The 23973-nt window shown below is 40.7% G+C and overlaps 1 protein-coding gene across 1 annotated transcript in view; it reads left to right on the top strand.

Annotated features, from left to right (window-relative positions):
- Positions 1 to 23630, top strand: part of LOC126473975 (uncharacterized) — a 593366-nt gene extending 569736 nt beyond the window's left edge. Inside the window, exon 6 of the mRNA XM_050101364.1 lies at positions 16334 to 23630. Coding sequence (XP_049957321.1) covers positions 16334 to 16521 — 188 coding nt within the window. The 3' untranslated portion in view covers positions 16522 to 23630. The remainder of the gene's footprint in view (positions 1 to 16333) is intronic.
- The last annotated feature ends 343 nt before the right edge of the window (positions 23631 to 23973 follow it).

Here is a 23973-nt window from a genome sequence, read left to right as displayed (position 1 = left end):
ACAGACGAGGTCGGACTCTATGCTTATGTGCTGTATGTGTCCCTTGACGTCTCCACGTCACTATCATATCGGAAACAGCGGAACTAGGGACGTTTTAGGAGTGTGGAAATCTCGCGTACAGACGTATGACGCAAGTGACTCCTAATCACCTGACCACGTTCCAAGTTCGTGAATTCCGCGGAGCGCCCCATTCTGCTCTCTCACGATGTCTCAATGCCTCCTGAGGTCGCTGATAAGGAGTACCTGGCAGCGAGTGGCAGCACAATGCACCTAATATGAAAAACGTACGTTTTTCGGGGTGTCCGGATACTTTTGATCAAACAGTGTGTCTTCCTTCATCATGACATGAAATCATAAAAAAATTATCAGCTCTTTCAACAAGTGTTTCACATATATATATGGCTAAGATTTTGCTCGTTGCGTGATTGGCTATAACTTAATGAAGACTTTGTTGTGTAATTGGTACAATCGATAAAAAATTACCGCAAGCAATCAAACTAATACCGTGAAACACTCCCTGTAGCCATGATATGGCGAGGAGGAAATTGCACAAATTTCTTCATGTGTGCCATACCTAGATGAAACCAATGATTAGATAGCGTGCAGCTACCAGTTTGAAAGAATTCTGATTTCCCACGCTGTTCCGAGCGTTCCCAGACATTTGCTGTGGGATGAAGCTCTAATGTTGTAAAGGGCAAACCGAGGTGCGTGAGTGTTTCTCAAACTGAGAACAAAGTACGTGCAGTCCTGCTAACACAACTATTGTCGTATTGGAAGGAGAATTAAACGATTCAATGAACTACCGGTACACTCACTACCTTGTATCATTTGAAAACTGTCACACTCTGAACACGTCGGAGCACGCTATACGAAGTCCAGTTTCTGTGTTGTTTGACTTACTGAATATGTTAAAATACGTGCCTTTTTCCAGGTACCAGTCACGAAATATCAACTACTTGCAGTATTCATAGCGAAGTTGGCTGAGGCGCTTGTTGACGTGCATTTTCCTACAGCACAACTTACCGTTGGGTTTGGAACCTATTGTCATTAACATAGCGCGACAATCGTCCTGGGACCCTTCGATTAGGATCTACTTATAACCGTTTTTCATACGTCGCTACAAGACTGTGAGAGTGGTACAGCATTTCTTGTAAACATGTTGGACACTCTGCGCTGATACACCAACAAATCGGTTAACTTCATTCACTGGGGCCGCCAAAATCGGCAGCTCCTTCCTGCCAAGTTAACACGTCTCCCCGTCGGCCTGTCTTCCTACTCTGATTCCATACAATCAAGTGACACACGCGCGCCACTTCATTGCCATGACTTGCACCAGCAGTTGTGGGTCACTAGATCGTTTCGTGCCAGTTCGACATTTCCTATACCCCAAAGAGACCTTGGTGTCTTTTTTTAAGAAGGTAAGTAGTATTTTGTCTGGTGAATTTATGATCAATACTAAGTAGGTGTAACGCATTGATGATAGTTACTTGTTAAAAAAAGATTTATGCTCTGGCACAATAAAAAACGTTGTCATTTAGTTCAACCTAAGCCTATATGCCTGTGTGACTGTTAGAGTTGCGAAATTTTCATTAGCTTTCCCTCAGTATATCTAACCTAAAGCTCTATGACAAAAATATTATTTCAATCTGAAAAATGTAATATTGTTGTCTTGAGCTGCTGGAAAAATTCTGTGTTTACATAACCAGTTTCGATCGACTAGGTGAAGTACAAAATAACTATCGTCGTATGATGAAACCATGGATTAGACACTTTTACCATCTCGTAATAGGAATTACATGGTCAGTGTAAAAATATTGTGCAATGTAGTGTAGTCGCTCATGTTCTAACTGTAATCGGCGTTGGCGCTGTGAACAGATTCGTATCACATAGAGCCGACTCCACAGCTTATGACCTTAGCGATAGTCAGTCGACCGAACTGGTTGTGTAAATAAAGTAATTTACCAGCAGCTCAAGGCTGAAAATTGTTTGAATCATTCGACGTGTACAGACAAAGAACGTACAAGTATTTAAACCAATGCAAATCACAATATACAAATACTGTTGTGCGAGGAAACAGACTAATTTGAATTCCTCTAAGAACCAAGCTAGTCAGGTTGCAAACTCTACCACCTGTAAAAGGAGCTGTGAGGTCTCCGCAAAAATTCAGCGCCACATCGATCTGCGCAGGCATTAATTTAGCCTCAAGGAGTCGCGGATCTGCGCTACGAGTCGTCAGGATAAAAGTGTTACGACTGCTAGCATCCCGTAAATAACAGAATTAATTTCCGAGTGCTTTCGGAGTATTCAGGAGTGAGCGATTTTAATATTTACACAATTTTTGCTTACCAAAACTTCAAAAGATGTTAATTAGTGCGCCAAAGGAGCTGCACCCGTTTGCATGTTATGATTAACAGCTTGTGCTCGTAACCTACAAAGTAAAGGTAAAAACAAATAGTGTGTAGAGTCTGGCACCGCCGCGGTGAACCTTGCGAACAAAAATCCTGCAGGAACAGGCCACTCGTTCCACGGAGCTAATTAAGTCAATAAAGATTCGAGAAGAACATTTCATGTAATTAAAAAACCCTGTGCAAACGAGCTGAACCATTTTCAACGTGAAAGCAGAAGCGAGAATCAGAGCAAACTAGGTGAAGTTTCGTCCTACATTACGTGAAATGTAGGATTTAATCTGATAGCGAAATTAAGACGCAGAACTCAAAGATTGTTTCGCAAGTCTAATTTGTAGTATGTCTTGTTTCAGAACCTGTTTCCCATTCCACCTATAAGTTTTACCTATAATAATAATGCATAAAGCTTCCCCCGCATGTGTAATACGACTTTCTGCGTTATTTACAATAGCATAGTTTCAAAATTCTGTTGCTGTGTTTTTATTAAGTGCTTGACATATTTAAAATAGGTCGTTGGAGCATCTTACTTTCAGGTGTTTGAGAAGCCAATTCCTCAATCATTAGTGAGGTCGGATAGTCAACATCTGAAACACGGCCGCAGTCTTGCTACAGGACCGATCTTCAGGAGACTGAAAACAGTATGTCTACAAAGATAGGTCCCGCTGTCCGTATCGGAATTTCTCTTCTTTAACCACTGTTACATCTAAGCAAACAAAAAATTTCAGTCATTCAGTTATAAGATGCATGCAGCACATTCTACATCAGAAGTAAATTTATTACTACTTATGTATATGAGATCTTATCTCATATCCATGCAGAAATATCCCAGATGTAGAAATTGAAGGGATGCTTGATGTATGGTAGAACATATCGTCCCTGGTTTTGCCAACCATCACGCTGCACAGTATCTAAAAGAAACTATACAAAAAAGAAGAAAAAAAATGTATCTTCGGCTCGACCTACCAGTGACTCAAATCATCCTGTAGTGTCCTGCGCTCCGCAGTAAAGAACTAACGATCAAGTTTGAACACACTTTATGTAACTAAAACGCCTTCTTGGTGTGCACTAATTTCCAAACTCAAGAAAATCAAGAAACACAATAATTCTTGTGGTGGCTAAAGCCAGATAAAAGTTACAAGACAATGAAAAGAATCTACGCTGGGTATTTACAAAGTGGTGTTACGCCCAACAAGTTAGAAATTTCTACAGAAAAACTATGGCGAGCGTGAACTGGGCTAGAGCCAGCGTAGGTATTGGCCAGAGCTGTCCTAGCTGTACGTACACACTGCTGGTCTGATTGTGCTGACGCGCTTACAACACCGATTCTGCGGAGTGCTACACTTAGTCACATTAGTTCCAATTAGTGGACGTCTGCCACATGGATTTTCACGATGTAGTGCAGTGTTTATGCAGAAGGTCTGTTGATGTTTACATTCACTGGCGATGTTTTGATATGAGCTCTTGACGGGAGGTCGGCAGCCCACCTTGCTTGCCTGTTGTGCGGTTCCTCTAACTGATAAGGGCCGCTATGAGAAGTCCACTGTCTCTGTCACTGGTAAAGCTGCAATTAGCTGGGCAACATCTAGAATTCACGATAACTTCCAGTGGCCCTTTCTATTTTTGGTATTTTTCAAAAGTTACTTTGTTGTGATTCAAAAGATGACGTTTGTTTCTCCTCAACATCCCCATGTACAAGTTAAACAGCATAAAAACATTCAATTTTTAATATATCGACTTTCATTATTATCAATGTCTTTCAATGCTCTACTTAGAGTTACAAAAATATCTTGATCTACTACATATTGTCGCAAAAATGTCGGGGAAGTAAAATTAATGAAACTGGTTTAGCTTGTTACTTCATTTTTATCAGAATATTTGATCTCCATCCTGTTTATGATAATATTCTGATCCTGATGACAAAGAGTTATTCTCCTAAATCCGGAATGGGGTGATGCGTTCTTGAAAGACGTATCTTTCTGTATAAAATAGTTTTTCATTGTATAATTAAGGATACGATCAGAGCTACACCTCTGTTTCCATATACTTTCCCGTCTGCGCCCTGTGCATCTTCAGCATACCTGCTGCATTTTGCACTGCACTAGGTGTGTAAGTTGTCGATCTTACCGAAGGACGTGAGAGAGTGGTGAGGCACTGGATTTGTGTTTGAGTAGACGGTGGTTCAAATATCCGCCAGAACATCCAGATTTAAGTTATCTGTGATTTTCCAAAATCACTCAAGGTGAATAATCGGATGGTTCCTTTGAAAAAGCTCAGGCGATTTCCTTCTCCATTCTTCCACAATCGGAACTTATGATCCGTCTCTAATAACTTCGTTATCGACGAGACGTCCTTCGTTTCGACGTCGTATTGATAACCTGATAGTTATAGCATTTAACCAAGTTTATTTCCATAACAGTGAAAACGATAGTTTCCTTAAAATCATCATGAATTGGTTTATAGTTTTGTACGTTCTGTCTCAGTCATCAGACCATATAAAAGTCTAAAGACGGAACAGAAGCTATGTTAGCGTAAAAATGAGGATATTGTATGTTACAAGACCATTACTTTTCATGATATATATACAGCCAACCTCCCTCATGAACCAAGACCTTACCGTTGGTGGAGAGGATTGCGTGCCTCAGCGATAGATATTGATGTACCATAGGTGCAACCACAGTGGAAGGGTATCTCTTAAGGGACCAGACAAACATTTGTTTGCTGAAAGGAGGCAGCAGCTTTTGCAGTAGTTACAGGGGCAAAGTCAGGACGATTTACTGATCGGGCCTTCTGAGATCAAACAAAACGGCCTCGTGTGCCACTACTGCAAATGACTGAAAGCAAGGGGAAACTTCAGCCATAACTATTTCCGAGGTTCAAATGGTTCAAATGGCTCTGAGCACTATGGGACTTAACATCTGTGGTCATCAGTCCCCTAGTACTACTTAAACCTAACTAACCTAAGAACATCACACACAACCATGCCCGAGGCAGGATTCGAACCTGCGACCGTAGCGGCCACGTGGTTCCAGACTGAAGTGCCGAGAACCGCACGGCCACACCGGCCGGCATTTCCGAGGTTATGCAGCTCTGCTGTATGGTTAACTGACGATGGCATCTCCATTAGTGAAATATTCTAGGAGTAAAACAGCCCCCATTTCTCTGTACGGGCAGGGAATACTCAGCAGGATGTCGTTATCGGGCGAAATAAAATTGGCGGTCTACAGATCGGAGCGTAGAATGTCAGATTCTTTAATCGGACAGGTAGGTTGGAAAATTTAAGAAGGCAAATGACTAGGTTATAGTTAGATATAGTTGGAATTACTGAAGTTTAGAGCCAGGTGGAACAGGACTTCCGGTCAGGAAAATTCAGGTTATACGAACAAAATTAAACAGTAGCAGTGCAGGAGTAGGTTCAATTACGATTTTAAAAAAGTAGGAGCTCAGATAATCAAGTGTGAACAGCTCAGAGAACACATTATTGTAGCGAAGATAGACACAAAGCTCTCACCCCCCACAATAGCACAATTTTCTATGCCATCTAGCTACACAGACGGTGAAGAGATTGAAGAAATGCTCAATGAGATAAAAGAAATTATTGAGATAGTTGAGGGAGACGAAAATTTAATAGTCTTGGGGGGCCGAAATTCGATAGTAAGAAAAGGAAGAGAAGGAAAAAGAATAGGTGAGTATTGACTAAGGGGGAATGAAAGATGAGGCCGCAAAGCAAAATTTCACACTCAGCGTAATTTAAAGATAGCTAACACATGGTTTAGGAATCATCAAAGAAGTTTATACACGTGGAAGAGAACTGGTGACATCGGAAGGTTTCAGATTGATTATATAATATTAAGACGGAGATTTAGGAACCAGTTTTTAAACTTTAAGACATTTCCAGCGGCAAAGGCGTACTCTACCACAATTTATTGGTTATGAATAGTATATAAAAACTGAAGAAACTGCAAAACGGTGGGAGTTTAAGGAGATGGGATCTGGATAAACTGAAAGAATCATAGGATGTAGAGAGTTTCAGACGGAGCATAAGGTAACGATTGACAAGAACAGAGGAAAAGAATACAGTATAAGAACAATGTGTAGCTTTGAAGGACGAAATATTGAAGGCACCAGAGGATGAAATAAGTAAAAAGACGAGGACTAGTAGAAATCCTCGGGTAGCACAAGAGATATTTCATTTAATTAACAAAAGCAGAAAATGTAAAAATGACGTAAGTTTAGTAGGCGAAAGAGAATACAAATGCCTCAAAAATGAGATTGACAAAAAGTTCAAAATGGTTAAGCAGGAATGGCTAGAGGACAAATCTGCGGATTTAGACGCATATATGTCTAGGAAAGGTAGATCCCGCCTATAGGAAAATTAAAGAGCCTTTGGAGAAAAGAGAACCACCTGTATGAATATCGAGGGCTCAGATAGAAAACCAGTCCTAAGCAAAGAATGGAGAGCAGAAAGGTGGAAGGAGTATGCAGAGGGTCTATAAGTTACAAGGGAGATGTACATGAGGTCAATGTTATGGAAGTGAAAGATGAAAATGAGAAGGAAGATATGATGCTGCGTGAAGAATTGACAGAGCACTGACAGACCCGAGCCGAAACAGGGCCCCGAGAATAGACCACATCCCGTTACAATTACTGTTAGCCTTGAGAAGGCCAGCCATTACCCAACTCTTCCATTTGATGAGCAAGATATATAAACAGGAGAAATACCCTCAGAATATAATAATTCCAATTCCAAGTAAGTGCCGCCAGGTGTGAAAATTACCGAAGTCACGGTTGCAAAATACTAACACGAATTCTTCATAGAAGAAAAGAGTGGAAAAACTAGTAGAAGCGACCTCGGGGACGTTCAATTTGTTTTCTGGACAACTGTAGGAAATCTTGATGCAGTACTGACCCTACGACTTCTCATAGAAGATATAGTAAGGAAAGGCAAACGTAGGTTTAAAACATTTGTAAACTTAAAGAAAGCTTTTGGCATTGTTCGGTGGAATACTGTCTTTCAAATTCTACAGGTGTCAGTGGTAAAATACAGGAAGCGGAAGGCGATTTACAATTTGTACAGAAACCAAATGACAGTTATAAGAGTCGATAGACACGAAAGGGAAGCAATGGTAGAGAAGTGGGTAAGACAGGGTTGTAGCCTATCCCCGATGTTATTCAATCTGTATTTGAGCAACCAGTAAAGGAAACACAATAAAAATTTGGAGTAGGAATTAAAATTCATGGTGAAGAAATAAAAATTGTGAGGTGTGCCAATGACATTGTAATTCTGTCAGAGACAGCAAAGGACCTGGAAGAGCAGTTGAACGGAATGGACAGTGTTTTGAAAGGAGGATTTAAGATGAACATCAACAAAAGCTTAAGGAGATAGTAGAATGTAGTCGAATTAAAGCGGATGGTGCTGATGGAATTAGTTTAGGAAATGAGACACTTCAAGTAGTAAATGAGGTTTGCTTTCTGGGCCGCAAAATAAGTGATGATGCTCGAAGTAAAGAGGATATAAAATACAGACTGGCAATGGGGAGAAAAGCATTTCGGAATAAGAGAAATTTGGTAACATCGAGTAGAGACTTAAGTGTCGGAAGTACACGCATTTGCATGGATTGTAGCCATATATGGAAGTAAAACAAGGACGATAAACGGTCTAAATAAGAAGAGAATAGAAGCTTTTGAAATGTGATGCTACAGAAGAATGCTGAAGATTATATGAGTAGATTACAAAACTAATTAGGAGATACTAAATAGAATAGTGAAGAAAAGAAATTTGTGGCACAAGCTGAGTAGAAGAATGGATCGGGTAGTAGGACACATTCTGAGACATCAAGGGATCACCAGTGTAATATTGGAGGGAAACGTGGGGATAAATGTCGTAGAGGGAGACCAACAGATGAATAGAATAAGCAGATTCAAAAGGATGCAGTTTGCAGTAGTTACTCGGAGATGAAGAGGCTTGCACAAGATAGAGTAGCATGGAGAGCTGCTTCAAACCAGTCTTCAGACTGAAGCCCGTAACAACTACAATGTAGGCAGTGTGTTTCAGCTGCCCCCACCGACGTCATTTTATCAACCCCACGCGACAGATCATTTTTGTTGGTTATTTCGTTCAGGAGATGTAAAGCATATTGTAGAAATGTCACAGAATAACTGGTAAAGTGTACGAAGACATCATAAACCTATTGTACAAATTTTGTTTATGAAATTAATTTAGTACATTAATGCAGCGCGTCATACAGTAATACTTTCATCGGGTTATATACCGGTATAATAAATTTGCTACTTCCGCACTCCTCATTTTGTTACCTCTTCTTAATTTAATATTTTCCGATCGTGAAGCACAATGTATAAGGTAACGTTTCTCAACTATTTACTAAAGGTTAAGCACTATAAATACAATAGACTTACAGAGACATCCAAAATCGTGTTACTACACTGCTAATTACACAGAGGAAGGTTGGGAACACTTGAGTAAGTTGCAGAAGTAAGGTACATCTTAGTCCAAAAATTCTGTGAAACTAATGTCCAGTTCTCACATGTATATTTGACGGTATGATTTGTTAACAGTCGCCCAAAGCTCTGGAAGGGATCTTATATCGATTACATGACTGTCGCCAGATATAGTGCTTGTTGCATGAAACGACATCGGTATGGGTAGCTGGATCACTCTATATAAATTACTTAGTAGGTGACGTCGAAGTCCTATGAGGTTTTTCGCAGACGATGCCATCGCATACAGAGATGCAGCAAAGCTAGGAAATGGTATCGAAATTCAGGAAGACTTGCCGATGATCAATGCTTCGTGCATTGACCCCCAACATAAACATGTGTAACGTATTGCCTATGTATAGATAGAAAAACCATTTATTATATGAGTACACTATTGCAGAACAGTAACTGCAGCACGTATTTCCATAAAATATCCAGGAGTATGGGTACGAAGGATTTGAACTGGTTATGACCCCATAAAATCGGCTGCGAATATGACAGATACCAGACTGAGATTAATTAAAAAAATCCTCGGGAAATTTCGTCCGTCAGCACAGGAAGTAGCTTACAAAAGATCTGTTAGATCAGTAGCTGAATATCACTTGTCTGTCTGGTATCCGTACCACGTAAGGTTGATAGAGGAAACGGAGAAGATCCTAGAAAGACTAGCACGTCTCGCTAAAGGTTCATTTAATAAGCCAGAAAGCGTCTCGGAAATGCTCTCCAGAGGCGCATTTTGCAAGAGAAGTTCTCTGCATTACCGTGTACGTTCCTCTCAGACTCAGCCAATACATTGCTTACATCTACGTATATCTCATGAAACAACCAAGAAGTTAAAATCATAGAGATTCGAGTCCACACAGAGGCTTACCAGCAAACATTCTTCCACTAATCTTTCGTGACTGGAGCTGTAAAAGGGAAAATTGGTTTACAAAGTACCTTCCACCACACACCGGAAGTTGAATTCCGGAGCTGAGGTGTAGCTGGAGATGCAGAAGCAAACTAACGGAAACCTTTTCGAGACAACCAATTAGAAATTCGCATCAGTCAATAGAGAGGAAACACGAACAAGCCGTATTTCGATTTGTAGACGGAGATTTGAACGATCTTCTAAAGTTTGAGGCCACTAGCTTAGCACCAAGGCATCTCATTTGCTTACAATTAGTCACTTGTGCATGGCAAGACACTATTCACAACCGTAAAGGAACGTGCCAGCCACTTTCGAGCCCTGTGAATGGTGTATAACTGGTATTAGACGGTCTTGTGACGTAACCTATGACAGTAATATGTATGTGACAATCCATTGTATTGAAACAGTGCGGTACGAAAGGTTACCGAAACGTGAAAGAATAGCATAGAGGAACTGTCGAGTTTGCGCGTGCTCCTAACCGCACAGTGAATGAAGGTTCTTGGTTTGTTGGAGTTTCAAAGAGGACTGTCCAACTTTACTACAAAGAATGGAGTACCACTAGAGTGTCCGGAGATACGTTAACAAAATGAATTGCGGACACCAGAGATTTGCGGACACAGCATCTCTTTCCTGTACTTTCCTCTGCCTCTCGGTCGCAGTGCTTTGCCTCCTAGACCGCCCATCAAGAGCTGTGTTGAACGTCTGAACGTCGCACTGGTCGAAACCCAAGTCGCTACGCTTACTTTACCTGATGAAATTGGTTGGTCTTATCGCGGTTCACTAGCGCTTGATCATTAAGACGTGAGATTTGGTCCAGCGAAACTGGTGATCGCAAACCTCTGGTTAGGAAACACTTTCGAATTTCGTAAACGCTCTTAGGAGCAGCATATACCTTATTGTATGTAAGCCACTGAAAACTGTCTTTACGGCTGCGGATTTCAATTTAACATTAAAAGTGCAATTGTTGTTGGCATTTTATTCAAAAATTACAAAGAAATCTTCGCAAATCTGTCCATATGAACTTGCTAATGAAAGTCACAAGAGCTTCAAATAACTTTGGACCTGTTATAGCCAAATAGTGGATATGCGATCTCTGTTTATTGAAAGTTGTGGATTCAGAAAAATCTTTTACTGGTCAAGATGGCAAGTATAATTTCTTATTGATAACTAGTTTTGGTTAAATTAATTAGCCATCTTTAGCTCACCAATTTGATTTGCCTAGTGTACATCACCAATTGGCGGGACACATCGTCGTAATCTTGCTTATGCGGCGTTGATTACTCTACAAGTTTACGACATCGTTGGGTGCCAAGGAAAACAATAAAAGCAAACATTCTCCACGTGTACATAGTGAGAATATGACTGGTACGTTATGTTATTCTAAAGACGTAGCATTAAGACAAATTTATAATGCTGGCTCCGAAAGTCTCGTCCACTGGAGTCAAGATTATACATTTGTTTTCATGCTACGTCTTTAGGGTAACATATCGTGTAAGTCATATTCTCACTGCCTACACGTGGAGACTGTTTGTTTCTGTTATTGCACGTGGCACACAACGATCTCTTAAACTTAGGTTGTGTAATAGGCAATGTAGCCGAATATTACACTAGCCAGAATTTTTCAAATCTCCGAACCGCTATCGGGACAAAATGTTCCGTACGTAGTCGATAGGCTTACAGCTTGTTCTTGATCTTTTTTACTGCAGGGGGTGAGTCTTTCTGCAACAAATAATCACTCTAATGGTCTTTTATTCTTTTTATTGTAAACATGGAATACTGTTATACTTGTTGTCCAAGTCGACTCAAATATACAAATGCTTGAAAACTGTTAGTAAGGAAATCTTGTGCTTTTGTGGGCAATGCATCCAATTAAAAAAGATTTAATTAGAAAAAAAATGGTTCAAATGGCTCTGAGCCCTATGGGACTTAACATCTATGGTCATCAGTCCCCTAGAACTTAGAACTACTTAAACCTAACTAACCTAAGGACAGCAGACAACACCCAGCCATCACGAGGCAGAGAAAATCCCTGACCCCGCCGGGAATCGAACCCGGGAACCCGGGCGTGGGAAGCGAGAACGCTACCGCACGACCACGAGATGTGGGCTTTAATTAGAAAGTGATACATTTAACAAGTAAGCAAGAACATGTAATATAGGATTAATATGGCACCCTATCTAATAGAGATCCACACGTTGACGTTGTGTTAATGAAAACATCACAGCCGGCGTTAGTAAAATGTAAAGCTTCGTTGTTTGTAGACTATGCTTTGCAATCCACACAGACGAAGCAAACTGTAACAAAATTTTTCTTGTAAAGTGGGCCTGGTTTCTGTGTAATCTTTGCCAAGTTTCACTGTGAGCTTGAAAGAGAAATCTCGCCTACTTATTATGATCTTTGTTGCATTCCTGTAGATTATTAAAGATTTGATGCCTAATAAATCTAGAATGTTACAAAAATATGAACAGATCACATCTTCCCCCAGCTTTCACTGAATACTTGCGAGCCATATGGTCAACATCATTTACTATGTTCAAATGGCTCTGACCACTATGGGACTTAACATCTGTGGTCATCAGTCCCCTAGAACTTAGAACTACTTAAACCTAACTAACCTAATGACATCACACAACACCCAGTCATCACGAGGCAGAGAAAATCCCTGACCCCGCCGGGAATCGAACCCGGGAACCCGGGTGTGGGAAGCGATTTACTATGTACGTAGTTTCATTGTAACAGGTCACTGCCAGGTTTTGAATAAGTGTCACTTTCAGTTTGTATACCTGGATACAAGGAGCTGAGAATAATTATAATCAAACCTGGTTTTCCTTGATACAACTGAAGTGATATTGTTGTTTTTGAAAGCTACACTTTTGCGCACTTTCTGGCGACCTTTCTTCATACACTCAGGCACTTCCCTTCCAGTTTTGTTGATTGCAACAAGCAGGCTTTTCGGAGTTGTCTTTAGATATCGCGCTAGGGAAACCGAGTTGATGACACAGCCATACGTAAAATGTCTTCCTTTATTTGGGTACGGGCGTACAAGTTTCTCCACTACAAAGACACTGAGAAGTTCACTATCAGGACACGTTTCATCCATACCAAGACATGGGATCTTTCAGTACAGTCATCCAGTGATTCTGCTCATACTTGTGAGGTTTTTAAGTCGCGAATGACTTAACTGATACCTTCATTTCGACGAGATCGACTGCTCATCATCACGAATGTATAGACATGGAATGTAGACGTTTTGACAGTTTGCCATGACCCTTTTGCATATGCCTCACACAAGAGACAGCTTATCCTTTTTAGTCACTTCCACTGTATAAACCATAAATCAAACCTGAGATACATTATGACTTCCCTGAACCGATTATGTGACATCACAGAGTTGCAAAAATTGTGTTCTCCAATTTTATGACCAAAGAAGTTCCTCTTCTATTCCTTCTGATTCAACGGCATCCCTACCACACAGAATTGCAAGAAGTGCATCAAGCTGTTCTAACAGCAATGTGACTATTCTTCACCTCCCAAGGCCGTATGCGAGTTTGTTTCAGAGCATCTGTGAATTTATTTCAGAACAGGTTCATCAATAAAACAACATCCGATCTCAGAAACTTTATACCTCTTCCCTTTTATATTACCGTGCACACATTGGGACTTCTCAGAATCTTAATCGCTGTCCTCTGACACGTCCGTGCTCCCTAGCGTGCTTGGGTTTGTATCACAATCAAAATCAGTCCAGTTACCGTCAATATATTCTCCTCCGGGATCAATTTCATCAGTGTTATTTCTCAAAGCAAACATCTGCTCATTCGTGGGACTGCTGTACTTCACAATGCCTGTTTGTTCATTTGTAGAAAGTTTTATACTGCACTTACTTCCATATCTTCACTGCAGCATCAGACGCAATAAAGGATACCAATGTGTAGCAATCGGCAACTCCTACATTATTACATGGGACAAAAATAGTCCGTCGGTATTTCTAATGCTGAGCGAAACTTTGACTGGAAGCTCAGATAACAAAGTACTGTTACCTCGCACTAATATTTAAAACAAAAATTAGAGATGAATGCCGTACCTCACAATAATATGTCACGTAGAAGAAGGTGTAATTAGATGAATGACGAACACTAACTTCACTTAACGAAGGTTTATTCAGCACTTGCACATACAAGAGCGCGGAGCGAGTTGCCTCCGGCCAGAACGCATACGGTATATACAGGGTGGTCCATTGATAGTGACCGGGCCAAATATCTAACGAAACAAGCCTCAGACGAAAAAACTACAAAAAACGAAACTCGTCTATCTTGAAGGGGGAAACCAGATGGCGCTATGGTTGGCCCGCTAGACGGCTCTGCCATAGGTCAAACGGATATCAACTGCGTTTTTTTAAATAGGAACCCCCATTTTTTATTACATATTCCTTTAGTACGTAAAGACATATGAATGTTTTAGTTGGACCACTTTTTTCGCTTTGTGATAGATGGCGCTGTAATAGTCACAAACGTATAAGTACGTGGCATCACGTAACATTCCGCGAGTGCGGACGGTATTTGCTTCGTGATACATTACCCGTGTTAAAATGGACCGTTTACCAATTTCGGAAAAGGTCGATATCGTGTTGATGTATGGCTATTGTGATCAAAATGCCCTGCGGGCGCGTGCTATGTATGCTGCTCGGTATCCTGGACGACATATTCCAAGTGCCCAGACCGTTCGCTGGATAGTTACGTTATTTAAGGAAACAGGAACTGTTCAGCCACATGTGAAACGTCAACCACGACCTGCAACAAGTGATGATGCCCAAGTAGGTGTTTTAGCTGCTGTCGTGGCTAATCCGCACATCAGTAACGGACAAATTGCGTTAGAACCGGGAATCTCAAAACCGTCGGTGTTGAGAATGCTGCAGCAACATCGATTACACCCGTACCATATTTCTATGCACCAGGAATTGCATGGCGACGACTTTGAACGTCGTGTACAGTTCTGCCACTGGGCACAACAGAAATTACGGGACGATGACAGATTTTTTGCACGCGTTCTATTTAGCGACGAAGCGTCATTCACCAACAGCGGTAACGTAAACTGGCATAATATGCACTATTGGGCAACGGAAAAATCCACGATGGCTGCGACAAGTGGAACATCAGCGACCTTGGCGGGTTAATGTATGGTGTGGCATTATGGGAGGAAGGATAATTGGCCCCTATTTTATCCATGGGAATCTAAATGGTGCAATGTATGCTGATTTCCTACGTAATGTTCTACCGATGTTACTACAAGATGTTTCACTGTATGACAGAATGGCAATGTACTTTCAACATGATGGATGTGCGGCACATAGCTCGCGTGCGGTTGAAGCGGTATTGATTAACATATTTCACGACAGGTGGATTGGGCGTCGAAGCACCATACCATGGCCCGCACGTTCACCGGATCTGACATCCCCGCATTTCTTTCTGTGGGGAAAGTTGAAGGATATTTGCTATCGTGATCCACCGACAACGCCTAACAACAAGCGTCCGTGCTCTGTCAATGCATGTGAGAACATTACGGAAGGCGAACTACTCGCTGTTGAGAGGAAAGTCATTACACGTATTGCCAAATGCATTGAGGTTGACGGACATCATTTTGAGCATTTATTGCATTAATGTGTTATTTACAGGTAATCACGCTGTAACAGCATGCGTTCGCAGAAATGATAAGTGCACAAAGGTACATGTATCACATTGGAAGAACCGAAACAAAGTGTTCAAACGTACCTACGTTCTGTATTTTCATTTAAAAAACCTACCTGTTACCAACCGTTCTTCAAAAATTGTGAGCCGTGTGTTTGTGACTATTAAATGGGGGTTTCTATTTGAAAAAACGCAGTTGATATCCGTTTGACCTTTGCCAGAGCCATCTAGCGGGCCAACCATAGCGTCATCTGGTTTCCACCTTCAAGGTACACAAGTTTCGTTCTTTGTAATTTTTTCTTTTGACGCTTATTTTGTGAGATATTTGGCCCTTTCACGATCAATGCACCGCCGTGTATAAAGTTACAGAACATTCCAGTACATTGATTCTTGACATTTGTGGAAAGTTCTACAATGTGTTCGAACCGAATATAGAAATTAAAATTTTAGAGGTCAGCTGAGTTTTGACTTCTACCCTGCAGACAACAGTCTAATATCATAACCACTGCACGTCTGCCCCTCGCGCACTATACCACTCACCTTATTCCTTTACAATAGTTTAGGGTTAGCGCGCGCGGAGTGTCCGCTTGGTTCGAGGCGCCATGTCACGGATTGCGCCGACCCTCCCGCCACAAGTTCGAGTCCTGCCTCGGGTTTTGGTGTGTGTGTGTGTGTGTTGTTCTTAGCATGTTAGTTTAAGTAGTGTGTAAGTCTACGGACCGATGGCCTCAGCAGTTTGGTCCCTCAGGAATTCACGCACATTTGAACATTTCTAGAATTAGCGTCGCGTATGAACTGAGAAACAAACAACCGAGTCCAGCCTGCCCGTTTGCTTGTTGCAGGAGAGCCGCTGTCCCCGCACGAGACGTACCTGGGCGGCAGCTACGAGGACAGTGACCTGCGGCAGAGAGCGGGGGCGGGGGCGACCCTGAGGGCGCGCTCCCGGCGGAGGCGTGGCCACCCCCGGGGCCGACGGAGGCGGCGACCCCGGCGCCACGGTGCGCCACCGGCCGCCCACTGGCGCGACTGAGCCGACAGGCGGGGGCGGCTCTTACTCGCGGAGCCAAAGACGGACAGAGTGGAAATGTGCATCCCTGTGTTAACACACCGTGCTGAGTACATCGCGAACAAGGCGGTACTGTGGGACTGACGTTAATACGTGAAGGTAACCAGTAAGAACCCAGACGTTATAAAAAACTACTAACATCGCCATTTTGATGGTAAGTCCTGAGACTACAACAAAATGATTACTCCACAACACATTTCACAAGCTATCACTACAGACATTAACCCAATAGAGATGTAAATTCATCTCTTGATGTCGGAAGAATCCAACGATGAACCGGCTCCATTTGGACAAGGTGCAGAACGTAAAACTGCGATTACTGCGTTGTACTCACCGCTTACTGGCGAGTGTGGAGATTGCTTTGACGTACTCCTCTAAGCAACTGCATCTGCAAAACCATACAATGAATAGCATTTCCAAGTGATACAACTTTTTTCTTCGCTTGTGAATACGTTAACGTAAGGTGTGTTTTGACCTAGTTCAGAGAAAGTTTTAATTTTCGCTCTTTCCGTTTCTTTAAACACATAAATCTTGTTTAGGGATTTATGGTTTATAACTTACTCGTGTAGCACCAGTTGAAGTACAGCGTTCTTTTTCTGGTATTAAAGATTACGAAAAGTGTACTTTCTATACAACTTTAATTCGTTCGTTACATTGGTTTAATATGATCCAGGATTCGGTCTCGCCTGTAGGGGAGTCACACATTGTTATGTCTCCTACTTGCAGTAACTCCCCCCCTCCCCCCTCCCCTATCGTGCCACAAATTCCTACAATTTTAGTAACGCCAGTAATAAAACAGTCAAAATTTTGTAATATGCTGGTTGTTTATAAAATAATTTTACAAACTTTTGGGCACATTCCTTGCATCATGACAAGAAAACAATATCAGAGCTATGAGCGCTTGTTCACCTTTGCAACAGTGTGACTCATGTCTTCTGCCGAAGTACTCATAGCTCCTGAGGTATGCAGTTTGGAGCCCTTGTTGACTGGACACTATCTTCTTCTATTTAGCACATGCTACCTCCTCACAAAACAATGAACTGCACTAGAGGAAGGGTGTTTCACAACATAGAAGATAAACAAGCGCACAATTTTTTTTTAATGAACACACCGTCGTCATAAATTATGACCAATTTTGAGATTGATGCCGTGCAATGTATGTTAATGACATAAAGTCAGTCACCTGAAAATGGCATAAAAGGCTGAAACCTGAGTCATAATGAAATAAACAACAAGACAATCAAACTGCGGTGTGTTAATTTAAAAATTATTGTATGGCTGTGGCAACATCAAAATCTATTTAAGTGCTCAGTATTTCTTAAGTTGTACATTTGAGAACTCATGTTTACTAGACACTATTTTTCTGGTTTTGGTGTAAGAAACCAGCTCCAAAGATTGTAAAAGAATTTTGGAAACACCCTGTTTATAAGTGGTCAGGTATTTAAAATTATTTTTGGAAATATATGGAAAACAACAAATCGTATTAGAAAAGAGGTTGCGATAAAAACCGTTCGTTTTGAAGGAGGACATCCAATGACACTAAGCTTGAACTTTCTGACCCACCCGCAGGTGCTAGGGAGCAACTTAAAATCTTAAACAGGAACCCACTATTTTATTGCGGATTCGTATTTTCCGGCGAAAGAAACTTGATCTTCTTCTTTAACATTTTATCGTTGCGTTAAAATGGGATGAAAACTGTTGAAGAATGATAATATCTCCAGAAATATACATCATATTAGGATCGCAGGAACTTAGAGAGAGACTGTTCTTCTAAAATATTTAATGAGAAACTTGTTTTTGTAGCAAATAACTTGATTCTCCAGATCATAATACATTACTTTCTCCGCATTATTGGTGTACTTTGTTTTACAGATGATACTCGACTTACCTTAATCGCTAGGAATCCTCCACTGATAGACCGATTCAACTGACCACGATTCATCAGAGAAAAGTATCTGGGAAATAAAATCATCAGAGGCTGCTAGAATTTGTTTCATCCAGTTGCAAAAATTCAAATGGTTTTTACAGTCATATCCATGTATGTGCAGTTATCGGAGTAACGATAAGTGATTTGAATGGAATTTGAGTTCGCGAAATTCCTGGAACTCATCTGATATGCCGAGAGCTAAAAGCTAATGTAGTTATTGCAGTAAAGCTGGATTCTTGTTAAAGATTTTAGAATAACTACCTTTCTATGCTCATGAGATCCTAATCTCAGGATACCGAGAGAGTGGTTAGCACACTGGACTCAAATTCGGGAGGACGACGGTTCAATCCTGCGTCCGGCCATCCTGGGTGAGGTTTTCCGTAATTTTTCTGAATCGCAAATGCCGGAATGGTTCCTTTCAAAGGGGACATTCGAACTCTTTCCCCATCTTTTCCGAATCCGATGAGACCGATGACCTCGCAGTTTGGTATCCTCCCCCAAACTAGCCCAACCATCCTAATCTGAAGTGTATTTCTTGAGATGATAGCATTTTTTGACGGTCTTAGCATATTTTCATTTTTGTAGATTAGAGCGCTCTGTATCTTGCAGCGATAAAAATGTTAAGCAGAAAAGTTACGAATTTTTCCCGAGAAATCCAAATCCGAAGTAAGAAACCTGCGACTGTCATTTCATATTTCGAAATGGACACTCCTCCCGCCAATTATGGGTGGGGCAGGGAGACAAGCTTTTTGTCATTGGATGTCTCCCTTGGAGACGAACAAATTTTATTCCAACCGTTTTTCAATCTGATTCGTAGTTTTCCAGATATTTCCAAAAAGCAATTTCAAATGCCTCACCCTGTATACAGGGAGACCAGAACAATCTGAAAAGCTTGTAAGGGTGTAGAAGTGTAGATTGTCTGAGGAATAACTGATAAAAATAAATCGAGACGCTGCCCCATTTCTGAGTTATTTGGTATTTAGTTTAGCCAATCAGGCCGTTGCGCCCGCAAATTCAACAGACCGCGTGAGACTATGTCGCCAGAAGTGTTCTTCGTTCGATTTCCTAAAACTGAAAAAGAGAACGATACAGAAATTGGACATGGGACGGTAGTAAGGATCGAACACGAAACAAAGGCTGAGCTGTCTGGTCTGCTATCACCTACTCTGTGGAAACAAAAAAAATGGTTCAAATGGCTCTGAGGACTATGGGACTTAACATCTGAGGTCATCAGTCCCCTAGAACTTAGAACTACCTAAACCTAACTAACCTAAGGATCTCACACACATCCATGCCCGAGGGAGGATTCGAACCTACGACCGTTGCAGTCGTGCGGTTCCGGACTGAAGCGCCTAGAACCGCTCGACCACCGCGGCCGGCTCTGTGGGGAAGACTGACACTAATTGTATCTCGCGGGCCGCTTGGGTTTGCACTGCGCAGCGGCCTGATCGGCTAACTCCTATGCTAATTAACTTGGAAACGGCGCGACGTACCGAAATTTTTCTTAACAACAGCCTGAGAACCTATTCAGCATTTTTTTGACCGTCCTGTACATTCACATCAGCAACATCAGTACCCAGTACATCACTTTATCGTCATATCCAAAAAAATTCAAGTTCCGAGCAGCACAACACTTCAAAAGCATTCTTCCGAAATTTTGGGAAGAACGGGTGTCACGTAAGCAATTTAACAACTGTAATAGTAACGAACTCTCGCCGCTTTGACACTCTCATGATTTACTCAATGTAAAATTTGTTTTCAGTATTTCACTTAGCACTACAGCTGGACTATGATTATATGAGTGTATAAATGAAGGGAATTCAGTTTATTTCAATAATTTTTTTCCCTGGTTTGGAAAGTCAGTCTTTGAGTTATATTTCTTTCTTAGCGGAGAGTGTTTCCCTTCCTATCTTACCTCATTCAACATTCTGTCGTTTGCACCTTTTACTAGTGGACTTGTGTAAAGATGTCCGGTTTTTTGGTGCTAGTAGGTACGGTCACCCTAGGTATAAGCGCCCATACCTAACTAGAATTTTACGGGCAAGTTCGTATGAAAATACGCGTGGGCAGACCCTCGCATAAACAACGGAAAAGATACCTACATTATATGTAATAAGGGACATAAAAATAGTATTGCACACTATTATGGCAGGCCAAGTATTTTTTATTGAATGGATCACCAAGTCTCCGTAAACAAAGGAGTGAACGTTCTACCAAACGTCCAGTTATTGGACAACAGATACCCACTCCTTGGTCACGGAGCCATTCGATAACGTCCCAAACCTTGGAAAATCCCTTTCCTCCTAGATGTTGTTTCAAATTGCCGATAAGATGGAGATCGCCTGCTGCAAAATGTGGACAGTACGTCGGATCAGCAGCACCCACGTATGTTGCTCCGGCTGACGTCGAAACAGCATTTGCTTCATGTACCACTAGAAGTCCAAGGTGAATCTATGTGTAGATTAAACGTTTTGCCCACAAGACTCGTCCTGTCTCGCGTTCTTTAATCTGTCGTGCCATTTCACCTCCACTCTGTGACGCACCTGTTAGCCGTACCATAGCATAATTGTGTCTGCAGGAAAGCTTGTACGTGTACTCTTTTTCTGACAATGAGCCACACTTATTGCGCAGTGATCTCTGTGTGGGACGACACGAGTACACTATTCTTTGAAGTCCTAACGTAGCTTGTTATTTATAAAGTTCCTTGCCATTTTGGAAACTCTTAGTTTTCATGCGAAATTTAGTCTCCAAGCTGTGAAATTTGAAAACAGGTATGTGCAAACATATAAACATTTTGCTGAGATTTGTTTCGGGAGAGGGACTATGACGGCAATGGAACCCCCCCCCCCCTAAATTCCCAAACTGGATCCGCATCTACCTTCGTTATTCTGTGTAAAACAAACCAGCATACCAGACATATGACCTCATCAAGATATCAAAATGCGCAAAATTGTTTCTCATAGCAATCAACTTATTCTCATTTGATTATCATTACAAGCTGGATTTTTCATCTGCAGACTGCAAATGTCAGTGGGCTTGTGTAATGAGTAGTATAACACTGCGAAAAAATAAGACAACCTGTGTACAGTTATTGGCGTAAGCTTTGAACAGACATGTTTGAAACTCTTCGTACATGTTGTTTATGCAGAGTGCCAATCTCTTGAACTTCCGGTAGTTCGAATATAAGAAAAGAAACATAACCATTTCAATCTCCTTAACATTTCGCGTGATGTCCACGATGAACCGATCATGAATATTTCTGTTTCCAGTTTAGTGAAGATGAACTGGCATACAATGCTTGTGCTTTGACAAACCCATCTCATTAATGAGATATAAATAGAAAAACACAACCTTTCAGGCAGTACATTAAATAGATATTTTATTTTCAAATTTATGAATCCCAAGTCTATCCCATAAGTAATATTACTACAGAGACGCACAGTCTCAGGTAAGAATGTGGGACGTCATGTTTTAAATCCTTGTTAAGCTATAATTTAATAATCGGAAGTGTCGAAAGCAGTTTAATTTAAAAATAAGTTTATTTTGTAACTGAGTACTGTACTCTGTCCCTACCTTGAAATGGTGATTAAATCAAAAATTAAATGGAATAACGACGGAGAGACAGAGTATAAACAGCAAACAATGGAAAAGACTCGCGTCAAGTGTGTACACAAAACTGCGACGAATATTTTTAATCGTGTTATTTTTTCATAATGCAAAACGAAGTTAATCTCAATTTCCTTACGTTTGATGTGCCATTTGCTACCGGACTAATAAACAGAATACCGTATGCTTAAAAAATAAAGAGTTTCGCGTTATTATCTTAATTAAAATCGGTTATTTGGCATCTGTTTTTTCAAAAAAAGCAGTTATCCCTCACATATCCGAACTGCATCTCTTGAAACCTTGACAAGCACTCTTAGCGCTATTATGCTTATTAATTAACACATACCTAAAGAATTCCGTCATTTCCATGGTATCAGTCATAAACCATTTTCCGTTGTATTTCTTCTGAAAGTACAGGTATCTAACAGTTTGGTGACCAAAAAAACGAATGAAAGAAAAAGGATGAGCAATCTGAATATCGCTTCAATATCTGCGTTTATGGTTGAATGAAGTATCCTCAGGAATAATGTATTCTTCAAACACATGATTTATATGAAAAGCATTAAGGAAGTCAGCAACAGCAAGCAAATGTAATTCACTCTGGAATTTTTTGTTACGAAACAATAAATGTGCTAAAAGATTACGTAGGTAATGTTGGATTTCCGTGGTACAGTATTATTTCACGTTCATTACTTGAGTCGATACGTACGTATGGACATAGTTTTCTCTGTTGTGTTAAGTATATGTTGACCATCGTGTGCAGTACAGCTACTCTAAATACAACGAACAAATAAAATCTGTTGGCAGACTTAAACTAACCTCATTTGCACATTATAAAGTGACTGCTCACAATAAAGATAGTAATGATGGTTTAGACAGTTCTCTGAAATTGTCATTTCAATTACTGTGTAACAGTAAACAGAACTTGGTTCTGTCGAAACTGAACATGTAGGTGAGCGTGTTACTGGACTGTCCATAATCGGAACGACTGTCAGTTCATTTGCAGTGTGCAACATGAACTGAAAATGGTTTCCTTTAACACAGGATTCAGTACTGGTTTCCTATGATATTGTTAAACATGTTCGTTTCTGTTTAGAGGATACGTGACAACTGGTCTGGCTTATGGAATATGTGTTGACTGCTTTTAGTATATAAACGAAAACTTATGACACCTGAGTGGACATTTGTATAAAACGAACTGTATTTATCAGAAACAGAACTTCTTTAACCTCCCGCATGGATTTCTGCAGTTGTGTAAAACTGCTACACCAATGAGTGAAGTGGTGAAAATTAAATATGGCAAACCACGTCTCATACTGAATTCTACAATATCTACGATGTGAAATGGCTGTTATGTAAAGAGAATAACCTGTATGAATTAATGTATAGTTATAGTTTAATACAGAGTTTTAGATAGACTGATCAGTACTGCAGAAAGAATTGATGATATTTGTATGAACAGTAATCCTTTATGTAAAACGTATATTCTATTTGAAAATAAAAATACAAAGCTGAAAAGTAAAGCACTTTATTTCCTGCATTGTGTGATTCTAGTTTTCTTCTATGTGTGGCTCTTATGACTTACGTTTTAGTTACGTCAGATTATGGTTTCGATTTGTGATGCTGCACGAAACTGACTCTGTGCATTGTTTTGTGGTGTGGCACAGTTATATATGTTAGGCTTTATGAAGAAATAAAATAAAAATAAAAAGGGGAATAGTTAAGCTGTTTAAAGTACACCTAGCAAGGAACACTAAGTTCAGATTGATGTGTAATCTGAACAACATATAATGCAGGTGCTTAACCGATTTTCATCCAGTGTAGAATCTAAGGAATTGTTAAAGAAAAAATATGAAACTTTTTCCAAAGGAAACTGTGCCATT

Source organism: Schistocerca serialis, chromosome 1 (assembly GCF_023864345.2).
Source record: "Schistocerca serialis cubense isolate TAMUIC-IGC-003099 chromosome 1, iqSchSeri2.2, whole genome shotgun sequence".
In the NCBI taxonomy this organism is placed as follows: Eukaryota; Metazoa; Arthropoda; class Insecta; order Orthoptera; family Acrididae; genus Schistocerca; species Schistocerca serialis.
Note: the sequence above shows the minus strand (reverse complement) of the source record. Positions and strands in the feature narration are given on the sequence as shown.